The 21306-nt window shown below is 31.1% G+C and overlaps 2 protein-coding genes across 2 annotated transcripts; both read right to left on the bottom strand.

Moving 5' to 3' along the window:
- Positions 1-1306: 1306 nt before the first annotated feature.
- On the bottom strand, positions 1307-19974 carry LOC111625786 (zinc finger protein 585A-like). Its single transcript, XM_023369007.1, has 2 exons — positions 19917-19974; positions 1307-5171 (listed from the first exon to the last, which is right to left on the bottom strand). Exon 2 carries the CDS (start codon positions 5162-5164, stop codon positions 2294-2296), a length of 2871 nt encoding a protein of 956 aa, XP_023224775.1. The 5' UTR covers positions 5165-5171; positions 19917-19974; the 3' UTR covers positions 1307-2293.
- LOC111625587 (septin-7-like) lies at positions 5875-6864 on the bottom strand. The gene is made up of 6 exons (XM_023368774.1): positions 6839-6864; positions 6730-6731; positions 6449-6650; positions 6255-6361; positions 6093-6193; positions 5875-6031 (listed from the first exon to the last, which is right to left on the bottom strand). The coding sequence occupies exons 3-6, from the start codon at positions 6648-6650 to the stop codon at positions 5875-5877; spliced, it is 567 nt and encodes a 188-aa protein (XP_023224542.1). The 5' UTR covers positions 6730-6731; positions 6839-6864.
- Positions 19975-21306: the final 1332 nt, after the last annotated feature.

The following is a 21306-nucleotide window of genomic DNA, read 5'->3' as shown; positions in this document are numbered from 1 at the left end:
CAAGGCAAATTCCAAGCGGCTCAATAAAAGTGTAAACAAACACGTTTATTGAGCCGCATTGGAATTTGTCTTGCAACAAAATTTTTATTATTTATTTATTTCAACGGCATAAACTCAAAAAAGAAGTTTCACAAAGCCTTTATACATATTTTATACCACAAACCTTTATACATATTCTATTTTTGTGTGGAAAGGAAATATTTTCAAATACTTGGAAATAAGAGGAAGATATACTAAATAAAGCTGGAGTTGGGACTCTAATTCGGGGATAGGAGAGAAAGGCCAAAAGTAATGATGCAACGAATATTCAGTTACTATTCGTTATTCGGCCGAATACCGAATATCTAAAAAAGTAGTAGTAACAAAAACACAGTAAATTAATCATTTTGGTAACTTGTATTAATGCTGAACATACATTTCAAGTTCGAGAAAGCCCAATGTTTTGCTTATTTATGTAAAAGATCAAAGGAAAAGTAATATAACTAAGTTATTTTTTTAAGAGATCAAAAAAAGGTAACAAATCAAATGAAAACTACCTACTTATTATGTAGTTTAGTCATCTATATATTCGCCATATAAAAGAACAAGTCCTGATAGAATAATTAACGCAGAGCCAAAACTACAGGTGCTAGAAACTTAAAAATTTGAGGGTGTATTCCTTTTGTAAAGTTTAGGCATGCTAAGAAAAGATTTTACGAAATTCAACCCTAATGGGGTGAAAAAGGGTAAAAAATTTGTGTGAAAACTTTTACTGCGTGGGCACATTAGATAGAAACTTAGGTCATAAAACGTGAAATAATAATAATCAATGAACTGTAACGCGTTTTTATGAAATCATCCCTTATTATAAACTCGAAAATGAAATTAACTTTTTTGTTTCATTGTACAAAATTATTAATCGTAACTGAAGTTTCAGACAGCTTGGTAGCCTGAACGGCCCCAGGCTTTCGCCCATGCGCGCTAAGTGACTTTCATTACAAGCATTTAGCTTTCCGAAGTTTATGAGAACAATTATTTGGCATTGACGGCCGCAAATTTCGCGCCAATAAGCTGCCTCGACTTGTTCGATTATGTTATCGACTCAATTTCATATTTATTTTCACATTTTCACTTCGCGTCCTTCTCTACACGTGTAGGTCATTTCATTGTTATCCACATTGATATCATCACTTAACACATACTGCCATGACGCTGGTGTCTGTCCGCTTCAACTGTCAAGAATTAACGCGATTGGCGAAGCGTAGTGACAGCGGGTCAATAGAGAGCAGGGTACGCATCCTTGCCATAATGCGGTTTGCGCGACAATTTTCGTACGTGCGTTAATCAAGCCGAATAGTTTGGCCGAATATAACTTACTATTCGTTGCATCACTAGCCAAAAGATAAATAGTAGTGAGAAAGGTTAAATATACTACCTGTTATGCAAATATTGACCCTTAATTTTCCAACCTTTCTCTCCTTTCCGCGCATTTGGGTCTATAATCCTTTGAGTTCCAACTCCAGCATTATTTAGTATTCCTTCCAGTGTTGCAAGATTTGGCTACCGTTTATTTTGTTTGCCCGCTTTGTTTACCGCTTCATCGGTAGGTTCATACAAAATGCAACGTTAAGCGAAACAGTTCTACTATAGACTAAATAATATACACAAAAGTTACAATGTTATATAATAATAATGCTTTTATTTTAATAGTCTGAAGAAAGGCTGGCCCAAAATGCATAATTGTAACATAAACGAATAAACGAAACTTGTTTGCCTTAAGTTACGGTCTGCCCATCGAAATCGGTATTGATAAGGATGTAGTACATAGTATTTTACGTTAAAAGTTTTATATTTTTACAAAGAAAATTCAATAACGATAATTTTAAATGATTACAAAGGTATCTTTTCTGAACGTTATAACTATGCTGAGTACTTGCAATTTGCATTTCTGTAAGAGCATATATTTGTGTATGAATCTTATCTTTGTAATACTGTATTAACATATACTGTACTGTTATATATATAATCAGTACCTATAACATGTATTTAATTTGTTATATAAATACATGGCATTAAACTTTTACATTGCGATATAGCCTAAGTTATATTATTAATATAAAATTTCAAATCGATATTTCATAATTCAATTCTTATCGTAGTTTCAGATGAAAAACATTAAAATTTTCCATATAAAACACATGCTAACTCGACTTAAATATTAAGATAATTCCAATTTATTTAAATCTGGTTTTAGATCGATCAATAAGAAAATTCGCACTAAAACTGCTATAAGATGAGAATAAATTTCGATTCGTTAGGTGAAAGGCACGTAGATAAATATGATGTTTTCTGTATTATCAATTATGTGAAGTGTGGAAGGATCGATCAAATTGGACATCTCATCTGTATTAATACAATCTAAACCGTTGGAAACTAATATTTGGGTTCCTGTACCATCATCGGAGTAAGTGTATGATTCGGAAACGGTACGATTGATTAAATTATCTATAGATACTTGTGTTCCTAAATTCGATTCGTTGGAAATGTCTTTAAATATATTTTCTGAACTTACGTTTTGTGGAAGGCTCGCTGGAGGAATTTCTATGTACAAAACTGATTCTGGCTGTTCGTTATCACAAATTTCACTATTTGTTATAGTTTCTGGCATTGCAGTTTTTTGGGATTCCATCTCTGAATGTTTTATATCTGTCCTTGTATTAGATTTATCTTTCTTCTTCTTCTGTTTCTTTGCAACTTCTGGAGATTTTTTTCTTGGAGAATATGGAACAACTTCGTCGACCTGTCTTGGAAAATCTTTTACATATACCCCAGCAATAACTGAGGAGTCTATTTGTTTTTCTCCATTTGGAAATTGGTCTGCGTGTTGTTTTGACAGATGTTCGCGATAATCTTGAAATTCATTACATGCAAAATCACAAAATTTACATGGGTACATTTTCTTACCTGCATGTTTCTTAGTTTTCAAAATGTGCTTTCTAATATTTTCCTGAGTATTACAAGCATAAGGACAATAAGGACACTTGTATGGTTTTGATCCCGTATGCAGTCTCATGTGGCGAAGTAAATGGCTGCTGAGAGTGGCGGAATAATTGCAATGCTTGCATTTGAAAGGACGCTCTCCCGTGTGTGATCTCTGGTGCTTTTTCAATTGATGCGGAGTCTTACCACAGTAACCACAAATGTCGCAAAGATAAGGTCTTTCATTTGTGTGCACCCGTAAATGATACAGTAATTCACTTGGAGAACGAAATGTTAAATGACAACCAGAATGGGTACATTTGTGAGTACTCTTTGTATGGATTTTCATGTGTTGCTTGAGAGACCATTGATCTAACTGAGGAGAACCACAGATGTCGCAAAGGCAATTACGAGGTCTATTACTTTTATGGATTTCTTGATGCCTAAGTAATACGCTTCTACGTACGGTCCTAAAATCACATTTGTCGCATTTAAACCGTTTCAATCCCAGATGTCTTTTTATGTGGACTTGAAGTGTACTTCTTTGTGCAAAGCCTCTGCTACATATATAGCATTTGAATGGTTTTTCACCAGTATGTGTAAAAATATGAAACTTAAGATGATGTTTAGGATAAGGTTTGCTGCAATAAGGACATAAAAATTTTTTAATTATTTGTTTTTTATCATTATGTTTAGTTTTCTCATTATTTTCAGATTTTATTATTTGAATACTATCATATTCAGATTCTTTCTTCTTTTTACTACTTTTTGTTCTTCTTATTATATTTTTAATCTTTGATATCCTTTGGTTTGAATTACAACTGTTCTGATCTTCATTTAATTCAATAGATGACACAGAATTTGAATTACAATCTGTGCATTTCAATTGTTCTTCATTAACAGAGTTCAACAATTCAGAATTAGATAATATTTCTTCTATAGTAGGCACTTGCACTTGAGTATTTTTAGGATTATTATTATTGGCACTTTGCTCTCTGTTAATACTATTAGAAATAACATTCTCTTGCCTAAGATGTGTGTCCTGTAATTGACAATTACTGGCCCAATTACAACATATACAATGCATGGACTTGTTTTTAATTACAATGGGATGATAATGAGACACACAACATATCTGTTTTTGATGATTTTTAGAAAGTATATGATTTAATAAATTATTGCTTCCATGACATTCAAAATTACATGATAAACACACAAGTGGTTCTTTTAATTGTTTCACTTTTTGTATGTGACAGGCTGTTTTTAAATGAGTCATAAGTGCATTATCATTGTTGAAAAAATATCTACAGATTAAACATTGAAAAAGTGATGTATAAACTAAACTTTGCTGATGACAAAAAACAGCATTATGCCATTGATCAACGCTATCAAATTTATTCTGGTGTTCGGAAGACAAAAGATGAATCATCAGTTTCATTTTGTTTTCAAAATTTTTGTTGCAAGGTGCACATTTACAATCATTCTCATTATTTTCAGATTTATTTTTCGCAACATTTTTTCTCATTAAATTTGTTTTTATAGTTTTCTTTTGATTTATTTCTTTAGGAAATGTTTCTGAAGTGTTTCTACTTTCTAATCTAGTGCTGTTTATATCTTCTTTGGTATGTTTCAATTTCTCTGTTTTTGTATCCACAGAAATTTCATCATAAGTATCAATTTCATCAGCAGGAGAGGGAGGATAAGAGTGAACATCCCACTGTCTCCGATTATCGATGTCGGGTCGTGTCCCCGGTTTCCATTTACCACCCGTGTGTGATCTAGGCGGATAAAAATAATTTTGGCAATCTTCGCTGCTATTAGATACATCAAGATGAAAATCTATTTCTACATTTGAAATTTTGCAAGACGCATTATCATTTTTACTTAGTATTTGATCTGAAAACAAAGATGAATCACTAAGTGTAGAGATTCTCTGACTTTCAGTAGTTTCCACAATCGAATTCTTAGGAGCAGTGGTTTTACTTTGAAGTTCTAAACTAGAGAAAAAATGATCTGCAGAAAGGTGAACAATGTAAGGATTTTCTCTATGTTCTGATTCAATTGAAGGACTGAGCATAGAAGTTTCATTACTTGATGAAAGAAGATACATACACATTTGTCTTCGATGAATTATATAATTTTCAAGACCTATGATAGTCTTCTTGCATCTGAGGCAGAGATGAGTATCATCATTTGTATCATCCATTACATATCTGAAAAATTCAAAAATTCAAAATTAAACTTCTATATATTAAAATTACATATTACTAAATCATAGTTAAAATACACAACAATAGAAATTGGTTGTAATTGACAGAAAATAATACAAACACCAAACAAGCAATTATTTATTGTGACATTGTCACAATGTAGGCTGCAATTTTTAATCACATTTTTAATTTATTTAATTTAAATATGCTCTCCACCTCAAATTAGTAGTGTTTTCACCCTGTACATCATAGTTTTAGCAATGGAGTCGTATCGGTCATCTATCTAACTCCTTTCAGGGAAAAATTTTTTAATTGAAATAACATGACTTCTGGTTTGCATCAGAAGTTCATATATTGTTAATTGGGACCGCCTGCCCCCCAAGCTTTCCACATTTCGTCTTGAATTTCATTTACCTAACACTGTTCTTGAGGCTAAGGAAAGACAGACAGCTGGACGGATGGCGAGACGAACAACAACAGGAATTTATAGGTCTACAATTTTTTCAAATTGCAGCCCAAAAAACAGTTATGAAATACTAAACTTTGTTATTTCTAATGTTTTAATTTGTCTAAAATGTACTGTATATCATAAGGTAATGTAGAACAAATGCTGCACAGAACACTTTAAGAATTGTTCTTCATGAAGTCTCTTCATGGTTTTCATTCTGCATTACTTTATGACATTCATTTTAGATGAATGAAAATGTTAATAATAGTAAAGTTTAGTATTTTGTAACTGTTTTTTTGGTGTTTGTGTGCTATTTNCCCGATTGTCTGGCACAATAACATCACGATTCACGCGCGATTCATCTTCTAAATATTGGTCGAATCTCTCATTGATGAAATTAGTTATTGGACGCCAACTGAAAATCATTTTATTTAAATATTTTAAATTCAATTCATTCGCACTGTTAACAAATTTACCATCCAGTATTGTTTAAAGAATCCCCGAATCCGGGTACATCCACCACCGTTAGATTTAACTTGACGCCATTTTCTTCCAGCTGCAGCTTCGTCGTCTCGATCTGAAATTGCATGTTATGAGTTAAATCAATATTAATTGTACATTAAAATATTGTTTCTGACCTGCACTGTTGGTTTGATTCTTTCGGAAGGACTCGGATATTCGTCGGAGTAAATATTGGAGAGGAAGAGATTGTTCAGGAATGTAGATTTTCCCAATCCCGCTTCTCCTATTGAAGCGTGCGTAGATGAAAATAGAGGAAATATATATAATTTTGTACACTTTCAGTACATTTATAGAATAAAAAGTTACATACCGACAAGCATTAAAGTGAAGTGAAATCCTCGTCTGACCGACAGCCGATAAATCTCATTTGTCAAATTGGAAAAGCCAACGTAATCAGAATCTTCGTCCATTTCTTTGGGTGTTGGACTCACGGCTCCAGCATCATTTTTCTTCCTGTGGGCTAACAAATCAGGAGATAACTGTTGGCGAAAAAGCTCCCTTTTTGCCGACATCTAAATAAAGATAATTTAACAAATTTTCATTATATAATCGTTCTAAAGGTTTAGAATTAACAATGGAGACTGCACTTACAACTGTATCGATTATGGAGAGGAACACCGAGAAGAGAAAAATATACATTAATGTATGCAGCAATATAATGTCGATCTACGAATAACTGAGATAAAAAATAGTAACTCACCATATCGGCGGGCAGATGAATAATTGAATTCTGTTGAAAAAAAATTATTTACTATTATTTCATTTATAAAAGTAATAGATACAGGGTTGATACAAAAGTTTCTTGAATTTTCTAGAGATTTGTAGTACAAAATTTATTTGAAAAAAGAAAACAATACAGTAGACACTCCTATAACACTGTAGATAATTCCGTGTTATATGAATTCCATGTTGTACGAGTCACTTAGATTTTACAAATACANGTATTAATAAACAAAATTATTAGCTTATTTTTCACTTATGTAGAACCTAACCCTATACCTCAGTGTAAATATGGGTTCGTTTTACGCTGATTCGATTTGCGGCGGCTTTTGTAGGAACGGAACTGCGGCGTAAACCAAGGGCTACCTATATTTTCTTTAGTACAATTTTGTTAATGTAGATTTTAATGTTTTAAAAACAAACATTTTTAATATAAATTAGTAAAATGATAATGGCATATTCATCTGGCCATAACTTGGCTAAGTAAACATATAGATATAAAATACTGTAATGTGGACTAAATGTAGGCTGTACTTTGTTCTCCCAAGTGTTTACAATAGGATATTTTTAACATGTTCAAGTAATACTCTATATAACACTCTATAATCATTGTTTTTCTGCTGATGTAGGCCTAGATACAAAGTAGAATGGAATCCCTAATTCCTCATCATATGCACATTGATGCATGACTTCAACTTTTCAATAACAAATTGTCGATCTTTATCATTGGACACCCAATAATTAAAGCTATGCAGTTTACAAATCCTCCCACATGAAACAAGGCTCCATCATACTAAATGATTCTATGATTCTTTGTAGAATATACGGGTATCTTCAATCCTGAATTCTGAAAATTCCATTCATCTATTGCAGTCCTTGCACAGAAGGCTTTGAGCATAATGCAGCCCCCAAGGATACCAGCTTATTACTTTAAGTCTTTACACAGGAAAATAACATATCTGTCTCATGTTTACATTAATGTATCAATTTGTTAGTTTTTCTGCAACATATCTACAAACATTTCCTTTAACTTTGGCATTCAAAATGATCTAGGTCAGTTGCTCCATTCTGTTGATTCACTGACCTGGTTGACATCAGGTTAGCATACAATCTCTTGCTTGTATGGTAATTTAATGTCTGGCTTCCACCACCAACACTATAACTGTACTGTTATTGTTAACTACAATACATACAAGCTGCAATATGAGCACAGTCATAAGTTGACAATTGTGATGATGCCATTCTGCCACATTTGGAAAAAGATGCCATTGCATATTGGCTCCACATTCTAGAATGATGGTTCATGCACAGTTATTTAATGCTAGTAAATGCTTTACATGATAATATTTTAGTAATCTCCAGGTGTCCACTAGTTCTGCAGCAGCCAAATAAAAGCTTGTATATAAATATTAATTACCCAGTACTAGTACATCTCTAATTTGGAAATATCAAAATTGGAAAATATAATAATATTCTAACTCTAACTTTAAAATATTATCAGTATCTATTTCTAGTTTTAATTGTTTCTTATGTATAAATTTAAAATGTACAGTAGATATTGGTTTGTAAAAACATCTAAATAATACAAAATACAGGAAAAACCTGTTGAACAAATGTAGATATCAACATGGAAAAAGCAATGATGTTAAAAGCCACTTCTACATTTGAACTGAGGTCAGCAATTCAAATCTATCATTTGGCAATTACCTTTTAACTTATTTGACACAATGAAAAATATACTTTGATTATCTTGTATATATTTCTAAATTGCTATCAAGAAAACATATCAATTTTCTTTAATTGGTTGTTGAAAACCTTAATTATATCCATAATTTGCAGTAAGATTAATATTGACAAAATACATTTGTTTCACAAGATTAATCTTATAAGGATTATAAATGCATTAATCATATTCAATATAACTTTTTTCTCCCTTCTACAGTTGTAATTTCTCATATAAATAAAGTCATAGTAAAAGACAGTGTTATAGTTTTTATTACAAAAGAATCAGAATAATTATGAATATCTTGATTACTGTTATGTGAAAATATTAAAATTACTACTAAAAGAGAATAATTATAGAGCAATTTGCAAGAAAATAATGTATTTTAGAATGTATTACATATACTACTATTAATATTGAGCTATCTAAAACTTCAAATATGATATATTTCTCTACAAAAGAAGTAAGTTTTAAAAAGTAAAATCAAAATACAGATTATAAACTATAAATTCAATTACAATAAAAGCAATTGCTTAATATTTTGTTTTATTATATTAACAAAAATATTCTTTCTATTTTTAAATACAAGAAATGAAAGTTATAGACTTTGGAAAGTATGTGATTTGAAAGGAAAGCTGAGTTTTGTCAAGTCATCATTAACTTGATTACATGATGATGACAATTCTTGTTTTGAGTTGGACTGTAAATTAATTATTTGCACAATTTAAGAGGGAGGAGGGTTGTAAAAAGATTATCATTGTAAATAATGAGGGAGGGGTCTAGACATTTATTATGTGGACTTTTTAGTGGTATTACTGACATAAGAATTTCTTATAGTCCTACTTACTATATTCATGTGAACAAACTATCATAAAATAATAAAGATAAAGAAATGCAACTGTCTTAGCATTTTACTAACAAATTAATCAAAAGATTCAAAATCTTTTGTGTACAGACATAACCAAGACAGTAATACATTGTTGAAAGTAAATTGTTCTTTGTTATGTTTAACCAAATGTTTATAATTATCTACAATACAGACAAAAGGCATTTGATATATATGTTACTGTGAATGACCGATATCTGGCGAATGTCAACATTCTCCGGTGAATATCAGCATTCACAGTTGTTTTGTGTATGTATGAAATATTTGCTAAATATCATTATTTCTCATTTACACTGGCAAATAAAAACGAATAAGAATATTTTTATTATGTTAAGACAAAAATGCAACTTTTTAATATGTCAAAATAGGAGAAAGCTTAAGTAACAGCACATGTAAATAAACTATTGAACCTAAAACGAACAGTACATTCTAAATCATTAAAGAAAATAATACAATAATAAACTTACACATAAATTATGTGAGTAAAGTTATACAATCTTATTTATTGCAACAACTTAAACTATTATGGCACTTTGAATTACACAAGAGTCCCTTGCTTTTACAACTGCATTTATTCGTGGAACACTTCTTTTTGTAACGACAGCGTGTATAGCCTTGCCATCCACTTTTCGAATTAGCTGCAGCTGCTTCTCTCAGCAATATTTCTTGAGGAGAAATCCCATCTATGGAAAGTAATTTTTCTTTACAAATTATGAATTGATTACAGGTATAAAGCTGCTTGAGGGAACCATTTTTGTTTGCTAATTGATAAAAGTCAGAGTCTTGTATTCCAACAACAACAGCTAACACATTTCGGGCATCTGTACAGCCACGGTCGACATCAGGGACTTGTATTCGTACGGTATATCACCAATTTGAGCAGAAGGAAATTTTCTTCTTTGAGGTTTGTAACATGTTCGTTGCTTGCAGTAGATGATTCTCTTCTTTTTTATAGAAATAACTTTGTGATGTTCAGTCATGGCTTGATATGAAGACATGGTGGGTTGCAGCTCCTCTTCAATATTTTCCTTTGGAATATGGTATTCATTATGGTCACTGCTCAAATTTTCTTCAAAAGTATTAACAATTTCTTTGACCTCCACCAAAGCTTATCTGTGCTTGTCGACATACATGGTGATTGTTCGAATGTATAATAATATAATCAAATATTCAGGTCTTTCACCAACATATTTGGTATGTGTCAACATTCACCAGAGGATATCGAAATTCTCTAATTTTGGTCTTTCACAGTAACATATAAATATATATCGTACTATATGAATACTTATGTGAATTTTGGTTAATTAAAATTAGCATAACATTAAAAGACAGTTGCATTTCTTCATTATTTTATTGGTGCAAAGTGCTTCACCTTCATTTAAACAAACTGTAATTTACAAAATATATGCAGAAAACTTTTTGAAGTAATTTTTTTCAATATTAGAGGACTATAAAATATTGAACACATAATTAAAGGAAAAAGGTTTGTAAAAATTACATTATTACATGCAACAGGGGAGGGAGGGGTCAAAAATGACCCAAAAACTATACACATAATACAAACCCCTTGTAAACACATCAGATTATTCAACCTTAAGGTTTGTTATTCTTGAGTACTCATATATTGTGCATACATACATAAAAGCAACATTAACATTCTAACATTGTTTGGTATTGATTAAAAAAGTCGAATAACAATATCACTCAAGAAAATTTTATATTTAAATCAGCATAATTAGATGTCTATTCTTTATGCAACAAAAAGAAAGCTTCTTTTATCATAGAAAAAGATAGTAATTTTATTTTAAAACTGCATCAATACAATCTAACATCCAAGTTTATGTTTATTTGATTATGGCAACGTGATATGTGGGAAATCTGCTGAGGAAAATAACTCTTACGGGAAACTGTCCCCTATTTAAGTGTAACAACTGCGAATAAAACCTGAAAAACTCCAAATAGCATTTGGGTTCGTGCCTGCGTTCAGCGGTTTTATCCACTCAGTCATTAGTGAGTGACATCCAAGTTACTTCTGTACATAAAGCAAGAACAACATACAGCAGACGGCAAGTGATAAAGATAAAATAGCATTTTGGTTAATGTGTACCTAGGTATAAAGATTTGAAGTCCAAAACAGTTAAGTTTAGGAGGTGTCGATATCTGTTTAAGTATGTTAACTAGATGTATGTTTATGTATGTTAATCTAGTTAACATACTTAAACAGATATTGTGTACCTAAGTAGTACAAGATGGAGGCTCTTCTGGAAATCGTTAGGATGATAACTATAGAAAGTGTTTTTCGCAATCCAGTATATTTATATGCAAATCAATTAATACATCATTACTGCTTGTGAAGGTAGAGATATGTAAATATGTAAATTTTTAATTTGTCTCACTGTCATAGCATTTACTAGATGTTTGTGCCTTTAGAATTTTGATAGAACGTTTTGAATATTTACTTTCCTATTTTTTATTATTACTTTTTTATTTATTTTTAGAATTAATTATTTGTTTCTTTATAAGATTATTTTTCAAATTTAAGAAATANTTCAATAGTGGTTAAATATTTTCCCTTGTTCAACTCTACCGTGTTTCACAATTTTTTTAATGTGTAAAAAAAAAACTCAAAGTTTTTTAAAAATAACAAAAAACAAACTGTTTTCTGCAGTTTACTTTTATTTACAAGTTATTCTCTATCACTTTTGAACAACCAAGTTCATTCTCAAGAGAGAGATAAAATTTTGTATATGAAATGGCCTATTCAAAAGTGGTTCATCATTTCATCTTTTCAGTTTTTGCATTTTTAATTACGAGAACACTGGAAATGATGGTATATTTATAGACAATAAAGTCATTCACTCGATTTCCAAGCTGATAATGTGGTGATTCTAGCACCCACTAAGATATCCCTACAAAGGAAAATAGATGTCATAAATAAATATTGTCAGTGGGGTATAACAATTAACTTTTAAAATTCTTCATAAGCATATTTCACAATGGTTCTAAATTTTTCAAAAAGCAGGATAAATTGCATAGATATTATATTTTACATACATTGAAAATCATTCAAAACAAGCTATTAGATTAGAGTTGAACTGAACAAACATGTCTACTATTACAGTACTGAGGATTGTCAAATTTTAATCAGATTATTAACAACCAACAGCTCATTATAACCTTTACTACTTTTGTTGAAATGAATTAACGGCTATGGAAAAGTAAGCAAAACTGATGGGCTAGGCTTTCTGAAATTCTAAATCAGTATGGTTTATCTCTATCAACTTTCTTGCAAGATGAAACATTAAGGAAAATGTTACTTAAAACCATTACCAAAAACATGATTAAAAAATCAATTGCTTCTGACCTTCAAAGAAAATATGTATCTTCCTAACATATATGATATTTTATTAGACTTGTTTAGCAAAAAGAACTTATCCTTCACCCATATTGGGTACAAATTTAAAACCTTTCTTGTTCAAATTAGACCCAATAATATATTGACATACCATGAAGGACAGATTCTTTTTACATCAGGTAAAAAGTGTGACTTGTGTTCAGAAACTATCTCAACCTTTCACATCCTCTGTTTCTACAAGATTAATAATCTTAGTAATAATTTCCACCTTGATAATTTGTCAACTTTGTGTACATAATGTAAACTCTGCCATTTCCTAAATGACTTTTATAAAACTTCTTTCTAAAATAATTATATATTATTTTAGAAAGAAGTTTTATAAATAACACAGTATATATATATATATATATACTGTGTTATTGTACTATAGTGTTACCACCCGTCTGGTTTTCACCCAGACAGTCCGGGAATTGACTCACTGTCTGGGTGAACTATCAGGTCAGTCCATAAGTTCATGCGTATTTTATGACCTTGAGAAAAATCTTGTTTTTTTGTTAAAAATGCCAGTCTAATATGATACTTTTTACACTGAAGTGTTAAATTGGATCTCATTCATATAATACTGTTCAGAATTGGGAACATTTCAGTTGTTTATTTTCTTAAAATGGAAGTAACAGATGAATATAAGAGACATGTTNTCAACATGGAAAAAGCAATGATGTTAAAAGCCACTTCTACATTTGAACTGAGGTCAGCAATTCAAATCTATCATTTGGCAATTACCTTTTAACTTATTTGACACAATGAAAAATATACTTTGATTATCTTGTATATATTTCTAAATTGCTATCAAGAAAACATATCAATTTTCTTTAATTGGTTGTTGAAAACCTTAATTATATCCATAATTTGCAGTAAGATTAATATTGACAAAATACATTTGTTTCACAAGATTAATCTTATAAGGATTATAAATGCATTAATCATATTCAATATAACTTTTTTCTCCCTTCTACAGTTGTAATTTCTCATATAAATAAAGTCATAGTAAAAGACAGTGTTATAGTTTTTATTACAAAAGAATCAGAATAATTATGAATATCTTGATTACTGTTATGTGAAAATATTAAAATTACTACTAAAAGAGAATAATTATAGAGCAATTTGCAAGAAAATAATGTATTTTAGAATGTATTACATATACTACTATTAATATTGAGCTATCTAAAACTTCAAATATGACATATTTCTCTACAAAAGAAGTAAGTTTTAAAAAGTAAAATCAAAATACAGATTATAAACTATAAATTCAATTACAATAAAAGCAATTGCTTAATATTTTGTTTTATTATATTAACAAAAATATTCTTTCTATTTTTAAATACAAGAAATGAAAGTTATAGACTTTGGAAAGTATGTGATTTGAAAGGAAAGCTGAGTTTTGTCAAGTCATCATTAACTTGATTACATGATGATGACAATTCTTGTTTTGAGTTGGACTGTAAATTAATTATTTGCACAATTTAAGAGGGAGGAGGGTTGTAAAAAGATTATCATTGTAAATAATGAGGGAGGGGTCTAGACATTTATTATGTGGACTTTTTAGTGGTATTACTGACATAAGAATTTCTTATAGTCCTACTTACTATATTCATGTGAACAAACTATCATAAAATAATAAAGATAAAGAAATGCAACTGTCTTAGCATTTTACTAACAAATTAATCAAAAGATTCAAAATCTTTTGTGTACAGACATAACCAAGACAGTAATACATTGTTGAAAGTAAATTGTTCTTTGTTATGTTTAACCAAATGTTTATAATTATCTACAATACAGACAAAAGGCATTTGATATATATGTTACTGTGAATGACCGATATCTGGCGAATGTCAACATTCTCCGGTGAATATCAGCATTCACAGTTGTTTTGTGTATGTATGAAATATTTGCTAAATATCATTATTTCTCATTTACACTGGCAAATAAAAACGAATAAGAATATTTTTATTATGTTAAGACAAAAATGCAACTTTTTAATATGTCAAAATAGGAGAAAGCTTAAGTAACAGCACATGTAAATAAACTATTGAACCTAAAACGAACAGTACATTCTAAATCATTAAAGAAAATAATACAATAATAAACTTACACATAAATTATGTGAGTAAAGTTATACAATCTTATTTATTGCAACAACTTAAACTATTATGGCACTTTGAATTACACAAGAGTCCCTTGCTTTTACAACTGCATTTATTCGTGGAACACTTCTTTTTGTAACGACAGCGTGTATAGCCTTGCCATCCACTTTTCGAATTAGCTGCAGCTGCTTCTCTCAGCAATATTTCTTGAGAAGAAATCCCATCTATGGAAAGTAACTTTTCTTTACAAATTATGAATTGATTACAGGTATAAAGCTGCTTGAGGGAACCATTTTTGTTTGCTAATTGATAAAAGTCAGAGTCTTGTATTCCAACAACAACAGCTAACACATTTCGGGCATCTGTACAGCCACGGTCGACATCAGGGACTTGTATTCGTACGGTATATCACCAATTTGAGCAGAAGGAAATTTTCTTCTTTGAGGTTTGTAACATGTTCGTTGCTTGCAGTAGATGATTCTCTTCTTTTTTATAGAAATAACTTTGTGATGTTCAGTCATGGCTTGATATGAAGACATGGTGGGTTGCAGCTCCTCTTCAATATTTTCCTTTGGAATATGGTATTCATTATGGTCACTGCTCAAATTTTCTTCAAAAGTATTAACAATTTCTTTGACCTCCACCAAAGCTTATCTGTGCTTGTCGACATACATGGTGATTGTTCGAATGTATAATAATATAATCAAATATTCAGGTCTTTCACCAACATATTTGGTATGTGTCAACATTCACCAGAGGATATCGAAATTCTCTAATTTTGGTCTTTCACAGTAACATATAAATATATATCGTACTATATGAATACTTATGTGAATTTTGGTTAATTAAAATTAGCATAACATTAAAAGACAGTTGCATTTCTTCATTATTTTATTGGTGCAAAGTGCTTCACCTTCATTTAAACAAACTGTAATTTACAAAATATATGCAGAAAACTTTTTGAAGTAATTTTTTTCAATATTAGAGGACTATAAAATATTGAACACATAATTAAAGGAAAAAGGTTTGTAAAAATTACATTATTACATGCAACAGGGGAGGGAGGGGTCAAAAATGACCCAAAAACTATACACATAATACAAACCCCTTGTAAACACATCAGATTATTCAACCTTAAGGTTTGTTATTCTTGAGTACTCATATATTGTGCATACATACATAAAAGCAACATTAACATTCTAACATCGTTTGATGTTGATTAAAAAAGTCGAATAACAATATCACTCAAGAAAATTTTATATTTAAATCAGCATAATTAGATGTCTATTCTTTATGCAACAAAAAGAAAGCTTCTTTTATCATAGAAAAAGATAGTAATTTTATTTTAAAACTGCATCAATACAATCTAACATCCAAGTTTATGTTTATTTGATTATGGCAACGTAATATGTGGGAAATCTGCTGAGGAAAACAACTCTTACGGGAAACTGTCCCCTATTTAAGTGTAACAAATGCGAATAAAACCTGAAAAACTCCAAATAGCATTTGGGTTCGTGCCTGCGTTCAGCGGTTTTATCCACTCAGTCATTAGTGAGTGACATCCAAGTTACTTCTGTACATAAAGCAAGAACAACATACAGCAGACGGCAAGTGATAAAGATAAAATAGCATTTTGGTTAATGTGTACCTAGGTATAAAGATTTGAAGTCCAAAACAGTTAAGTTTAGGAGGTGTCGATATCTGTTTAAGTACGTTAACTAGATGTATGTTTATGTATGTTAATCTAGTTAACATACTTAAACAGATATTGTGTACCTAAGTAGTACAAGATGGAGGCTCTTCTGGAAATCGTTAGGATGATAACTATAGAAAGTGTTTTTCGCAATCCAGTATATTTATATGCAAATCAATTAATACATCATTACTGCTTGTGAAGGTAGAGATATGTAAATATGTAAATTTTTAATTTGTCTCACTGTCATAGCATTTACTAGATGTTTGTGCCTTTAGAATTTTGATAGAACGTTTTGAATATTTACTTTCCTATTTTTTATTATTACTTTTTTATTTATTTTTAGAATTAATTATTTGTTTCTTTATAAGATTATTTTTCAAATTTAAGAAATAATGATGTCTGAAGATATTTTTTCTGAAGAATTTTGGAGTAAGTGTCATTCATGAATATTATTACTTCAGGTTATTTGAAAATGAATATAATGATTTAGGGCTGGATAAGAGAATTTTGTTGGATGTAAAACTAGCTGTAAAACTTGGTTTACAGCATGTCGAAGATGTTTGTACTAATTGTTCCTGTCTGTGTAAATTAGTGTACCGTGCCGACAGGAAATCCGTAGCGATGAGATGCACCTATTGTAAAAAAAATGGTTCTGCCTCTGTTGGTACTTTTAAAGGTAAGTGTAGACATATTTCTTGGGGCAACATATTTTCCTTCATATGGCACTTGTTGTGCGTAGAATGCATGCTAACAAATGCAGCCTTGGCTTGTAGTATTAGTAATCATACGTCTATTGATTGGGCAAACTATATATGTTTGGTTATGATAATAGCCTTGAATAACGTATCGTCATTTAAAATAGGAGGACCGAACAAAACTGTGGAAATTGACGAAACTGTAATATCCAGATGAAAATACAACAGGGTTGCAAATTGAAGGGCACAAGATGAGTAGTCGGCAGAGTGTGTGGTGAGGATAACATGCTTTATTTGTAAAGTTAACGACAGGAGTGAAGAGACATTGAATTGGATAATTTCAAAATTTGTTAATTCTGGAAGTACAGTTTTGACCGACGAGTGGAGGGGTTACAATCACATAAACGAAGTACAAGGTGTAGAAATAGTTCACCAGACAGTGAATCATTCAGAAAATTTTGTGAACCCTAACAGCGGTATACATACTCAGAAGATAGAAAGGTTATGGGGTGTGTTAAAAGACGAAACATTTGCCCAAACATTATACCGAAGAGTTGTTGGATTCCTATCTGTATATGTTCATGTACAAAAAGTTGTTTAAATGGCATACAATGAAGCCTGGAGAACATTTCCAATTGTTTGCGAAACATTTAAGTTTTATATATCCAGGATCAGGTAAGATCCCTGTATGGAAGGAACCAGTGACTGTGCTTGCTGCCCCAGAACCCTGAAAGAAAATGGAGGAAATGAAAGTGAAGAAAAATAACAAAGTTGAGAACAGTAGGAATGTAAAATCAACAAGTAAAAGTAAAGAAACATCCCAACTGGAAACAATTGGCAATCGTGTTGCTGTTAAAAGAAGGAAAAGACAATGACAAGTTTTGAAAACATAAGTAAAAAAATTTTTTTTTTGTTTTTGTAAACACTGGTTTTTTTTAATACTTAATTTAGATCTTATGTAGTCTGTAATGTAGAACAAGTGTCTAATCTAGAAATTTTAGTTAGGCGTCGATGTTTTCTTAGGTTGTCACGTGATCGCGTTTCGCTTCCAACAGTCATCGTTGGGAGCGCTACTAGTCTCAACCGGAAGTGCCTCCATCTTGGACTCAGGGTTGCCAGATTGGGCTAAAAGTAGCAGATTGGGCTACAAGTAGCAGATTGGGCTACCTTTTAAGTGCCCTCACTACAAAAATTTCAAATTGGGCGACACGCTACTTCTTGGGCTAGTGATAATTATCTTCAGGCTACAAATCTTAAAAATACACTACTTTTTTGTTTTCATATATAAAATTGCAACACATTTCTTGTATTATACAAAACTAATAAAGTTTTATTTAATTATTTATACAATTAAGTGTAATGAAAAGTTGCAACGTTTAACAAAGATAAAGATACTTTCTTCCGTTTTCCATTCGTCGTTCGCTCCAGTAGACAATCCACAATTTCACAAGCAAGGTCGCCTCTGTGCTTGTGAAATTGTGGATTGTCTACTGGCGCGAACGACGAATGGAAAACGGAAGAAAGTATCTTTATCTTTGCTAAACGTTGCAACTTTGTTTATTTATACAATTAAGTATAATGAAATTATATGTATTACCATCGGCCATGTTTTTATATTTTTTATTTTAAAGTTTTGTTTGTTCAATATTTCTATTTGCAATGAATGATAGTTTTACTGAAACGTAACATGTTTGATACTTGTTTAATTCTTTAGTACTTTTTAGCACTAAAACAAGTACAGTATTAAACGAGTATCGAACTTGTTACATTTTAGTAACTTTAGATCTGGCAACACTAGATATTTGTTTAGTTTGCACTGTTACCAATTTTTAATTGACTTTGATACAGGAATGGCAGCATTATCCTGTTGGAATTGCCAATTTTCTTTCCCAATAAGTGATCCAAAAGTTATTAAATTTTGATACAACAGTTCTTGATACAATGGAAACAGGGTGGCTTAAAACTGAAAACAAAAACCGTAGTCGCTAAGTCTCTAACTTCAAAAAATGAATCGCCTCACCTGCGAATGACTGGCTTTGATTTAGAGAGAAAATTGATGCAGATACACCGAATATATATATTACAAACTTATTTCATTAGTAAAAGTGCATAGTTGCAAAATAATTCATTTTTATTGTTTGGGCTACAAACAGTTCAAATCCGCTACTTTTGGAGCACAACCACGCTACTTTTTAACCTTCAGATCTGGCAGATCTGGCAACGCTGCTTGGACTACCTAGGTACACATTAACCAGCATTTTCAATGTTACAAACATCGCTTTCCAGAAATGTTAACTCTGGAATTAAATTTCATGTATTTCTAGCAATTCTTTAATATCCACAACTTATAAAATTAGAATGTTTTATTGTATTGTGTGAAAAATATCATTTTAATACATGAATTATAAAAGCTTTTATGAATATGGAATTAATCAAAAATATAATTAATTCAATTATTATGAACATTTGGGTACAGTCAATCAGAAAAGTCTTTGAAGTACAGCAGTTTTACGCTAAAATTAATGCAATCAACAATAATATAAACAATAAATAGCCTACTTTTAATACGAGTGGACCTCCTCGACATTGAATCGACCATTTCGAAACTGACATTTACGCCCCCTTTCGTTTCGAATTTGCAACAATTACATAATGTTGTGTAATATATAAAAATAATAATATAATAAACAAATACAAGACAAATAATAATATAATAAATATAATATAAAATATATGGTCTTAGGGTGTCAGGCTAACATTAGCCGCTTTGGCCATCCGGCCATTATTACAGTCAAATCCCGTTGATCCGAATTTCTGGAATAGTTGTTTATTCTTAAATTTTTGTAAATTTTATGGAAAGTTATTATTTTTTATAATGTTTTTGAGGCCATTGAAAACATTATTTACGATCTTAATATGTACTGTATTTAATGTGTTTGCAAGGATAATAATACACACTATTTGTACTGTACGTACTGTGTAACTTTTATGTTCTTATTTATAAAATGTTAATGTTCTTATTGTTTTAACATCAATAAAACACCGAAATTTATCTTCAATCATTAAAGAAAAACAATTTTCAGTATGAAATTTTAGGATTGGTTTATTTGGTTTATCCGGATCCTCTTCTGTCCTGTAGAAACCGAATTCCTTCAGTCATCCGATAGACTATTATATAATGTTATTTCTGTAATTATACTAGAATTTTGTCATTACTGGTGGATGTAACCTTCAATGAAGCCGATTACTTGATATGTCAACTGCACCAGCATGTCAATGCTAGCGATGACTGAACGATTAAGATGCCAGCCTATTCGAATCCGGGCACGATCGATTTGAAAATAAAAGCCCTTTTAGCCCCACTGGGAAAGAATATGTAAAAAAAGAAGCAAACTGCTTATTTTTACATGACAATGCGATAAGGGGGGGATCTGCCGAGAAGAGATGCCTATCGGGAGGACTTCCGATGGGACATATCTCTAAATAGGAATCAATGAAACTGGTTCCTATTGAGATGCTACAAACATAAAGAAAACCCAGAAAGCTTCACTTGACCAACTCTAAATGTTGTTCTGTGATCAGTGTCTTTTGATATGCAAACTTTTAGGGTATTACTCCTATATTGCTTACAGCATGTACAGTAGAAGCACTACGGCACATCTTCGGGTAATTCGAACAATGCTTTGACATGTGTATGGCAGAGTTAACTACAAAAACAACAACCGTCATAGACTCTTCCTTGGGCTAGGACCAATGAAGTGGAAATACTGGCTTTTTGCTCATGTTTACGTTTGCCGCTACCCGAATGTGTTTCATGATTGACCCCGTTTTCTTCAAATGTGTGATACAAGTCCATTATGAAAAAAAAATCACAAATACGACAAAACTCGTGTTTAACAACTGTCACACTTTCAAACTTTGCATACCAAAGGATACACTTAGCCCACTG

This window comes from Centruroides sculpturatus, unplaced genomic scaffold, assembly GCF_000671375.1.
Source record: "Centruroides sculpturatus isolate CEXI.00-Female unplaced genomic scaffold, Cexi_2.0 scaffold99, whole genome shotgun sequence".
NCBI classification, from domain to species: Eukaryota; Metazoa; Arthropoda; class Arachnida; order Scorpiones; family Buthidae; genus Centruroides; species Centruroides sculpturatus.
Note: the sequence above shows the minus strand (reverse complement) of the source record. Positions and strands in the feature narration are given on the sequence as shown.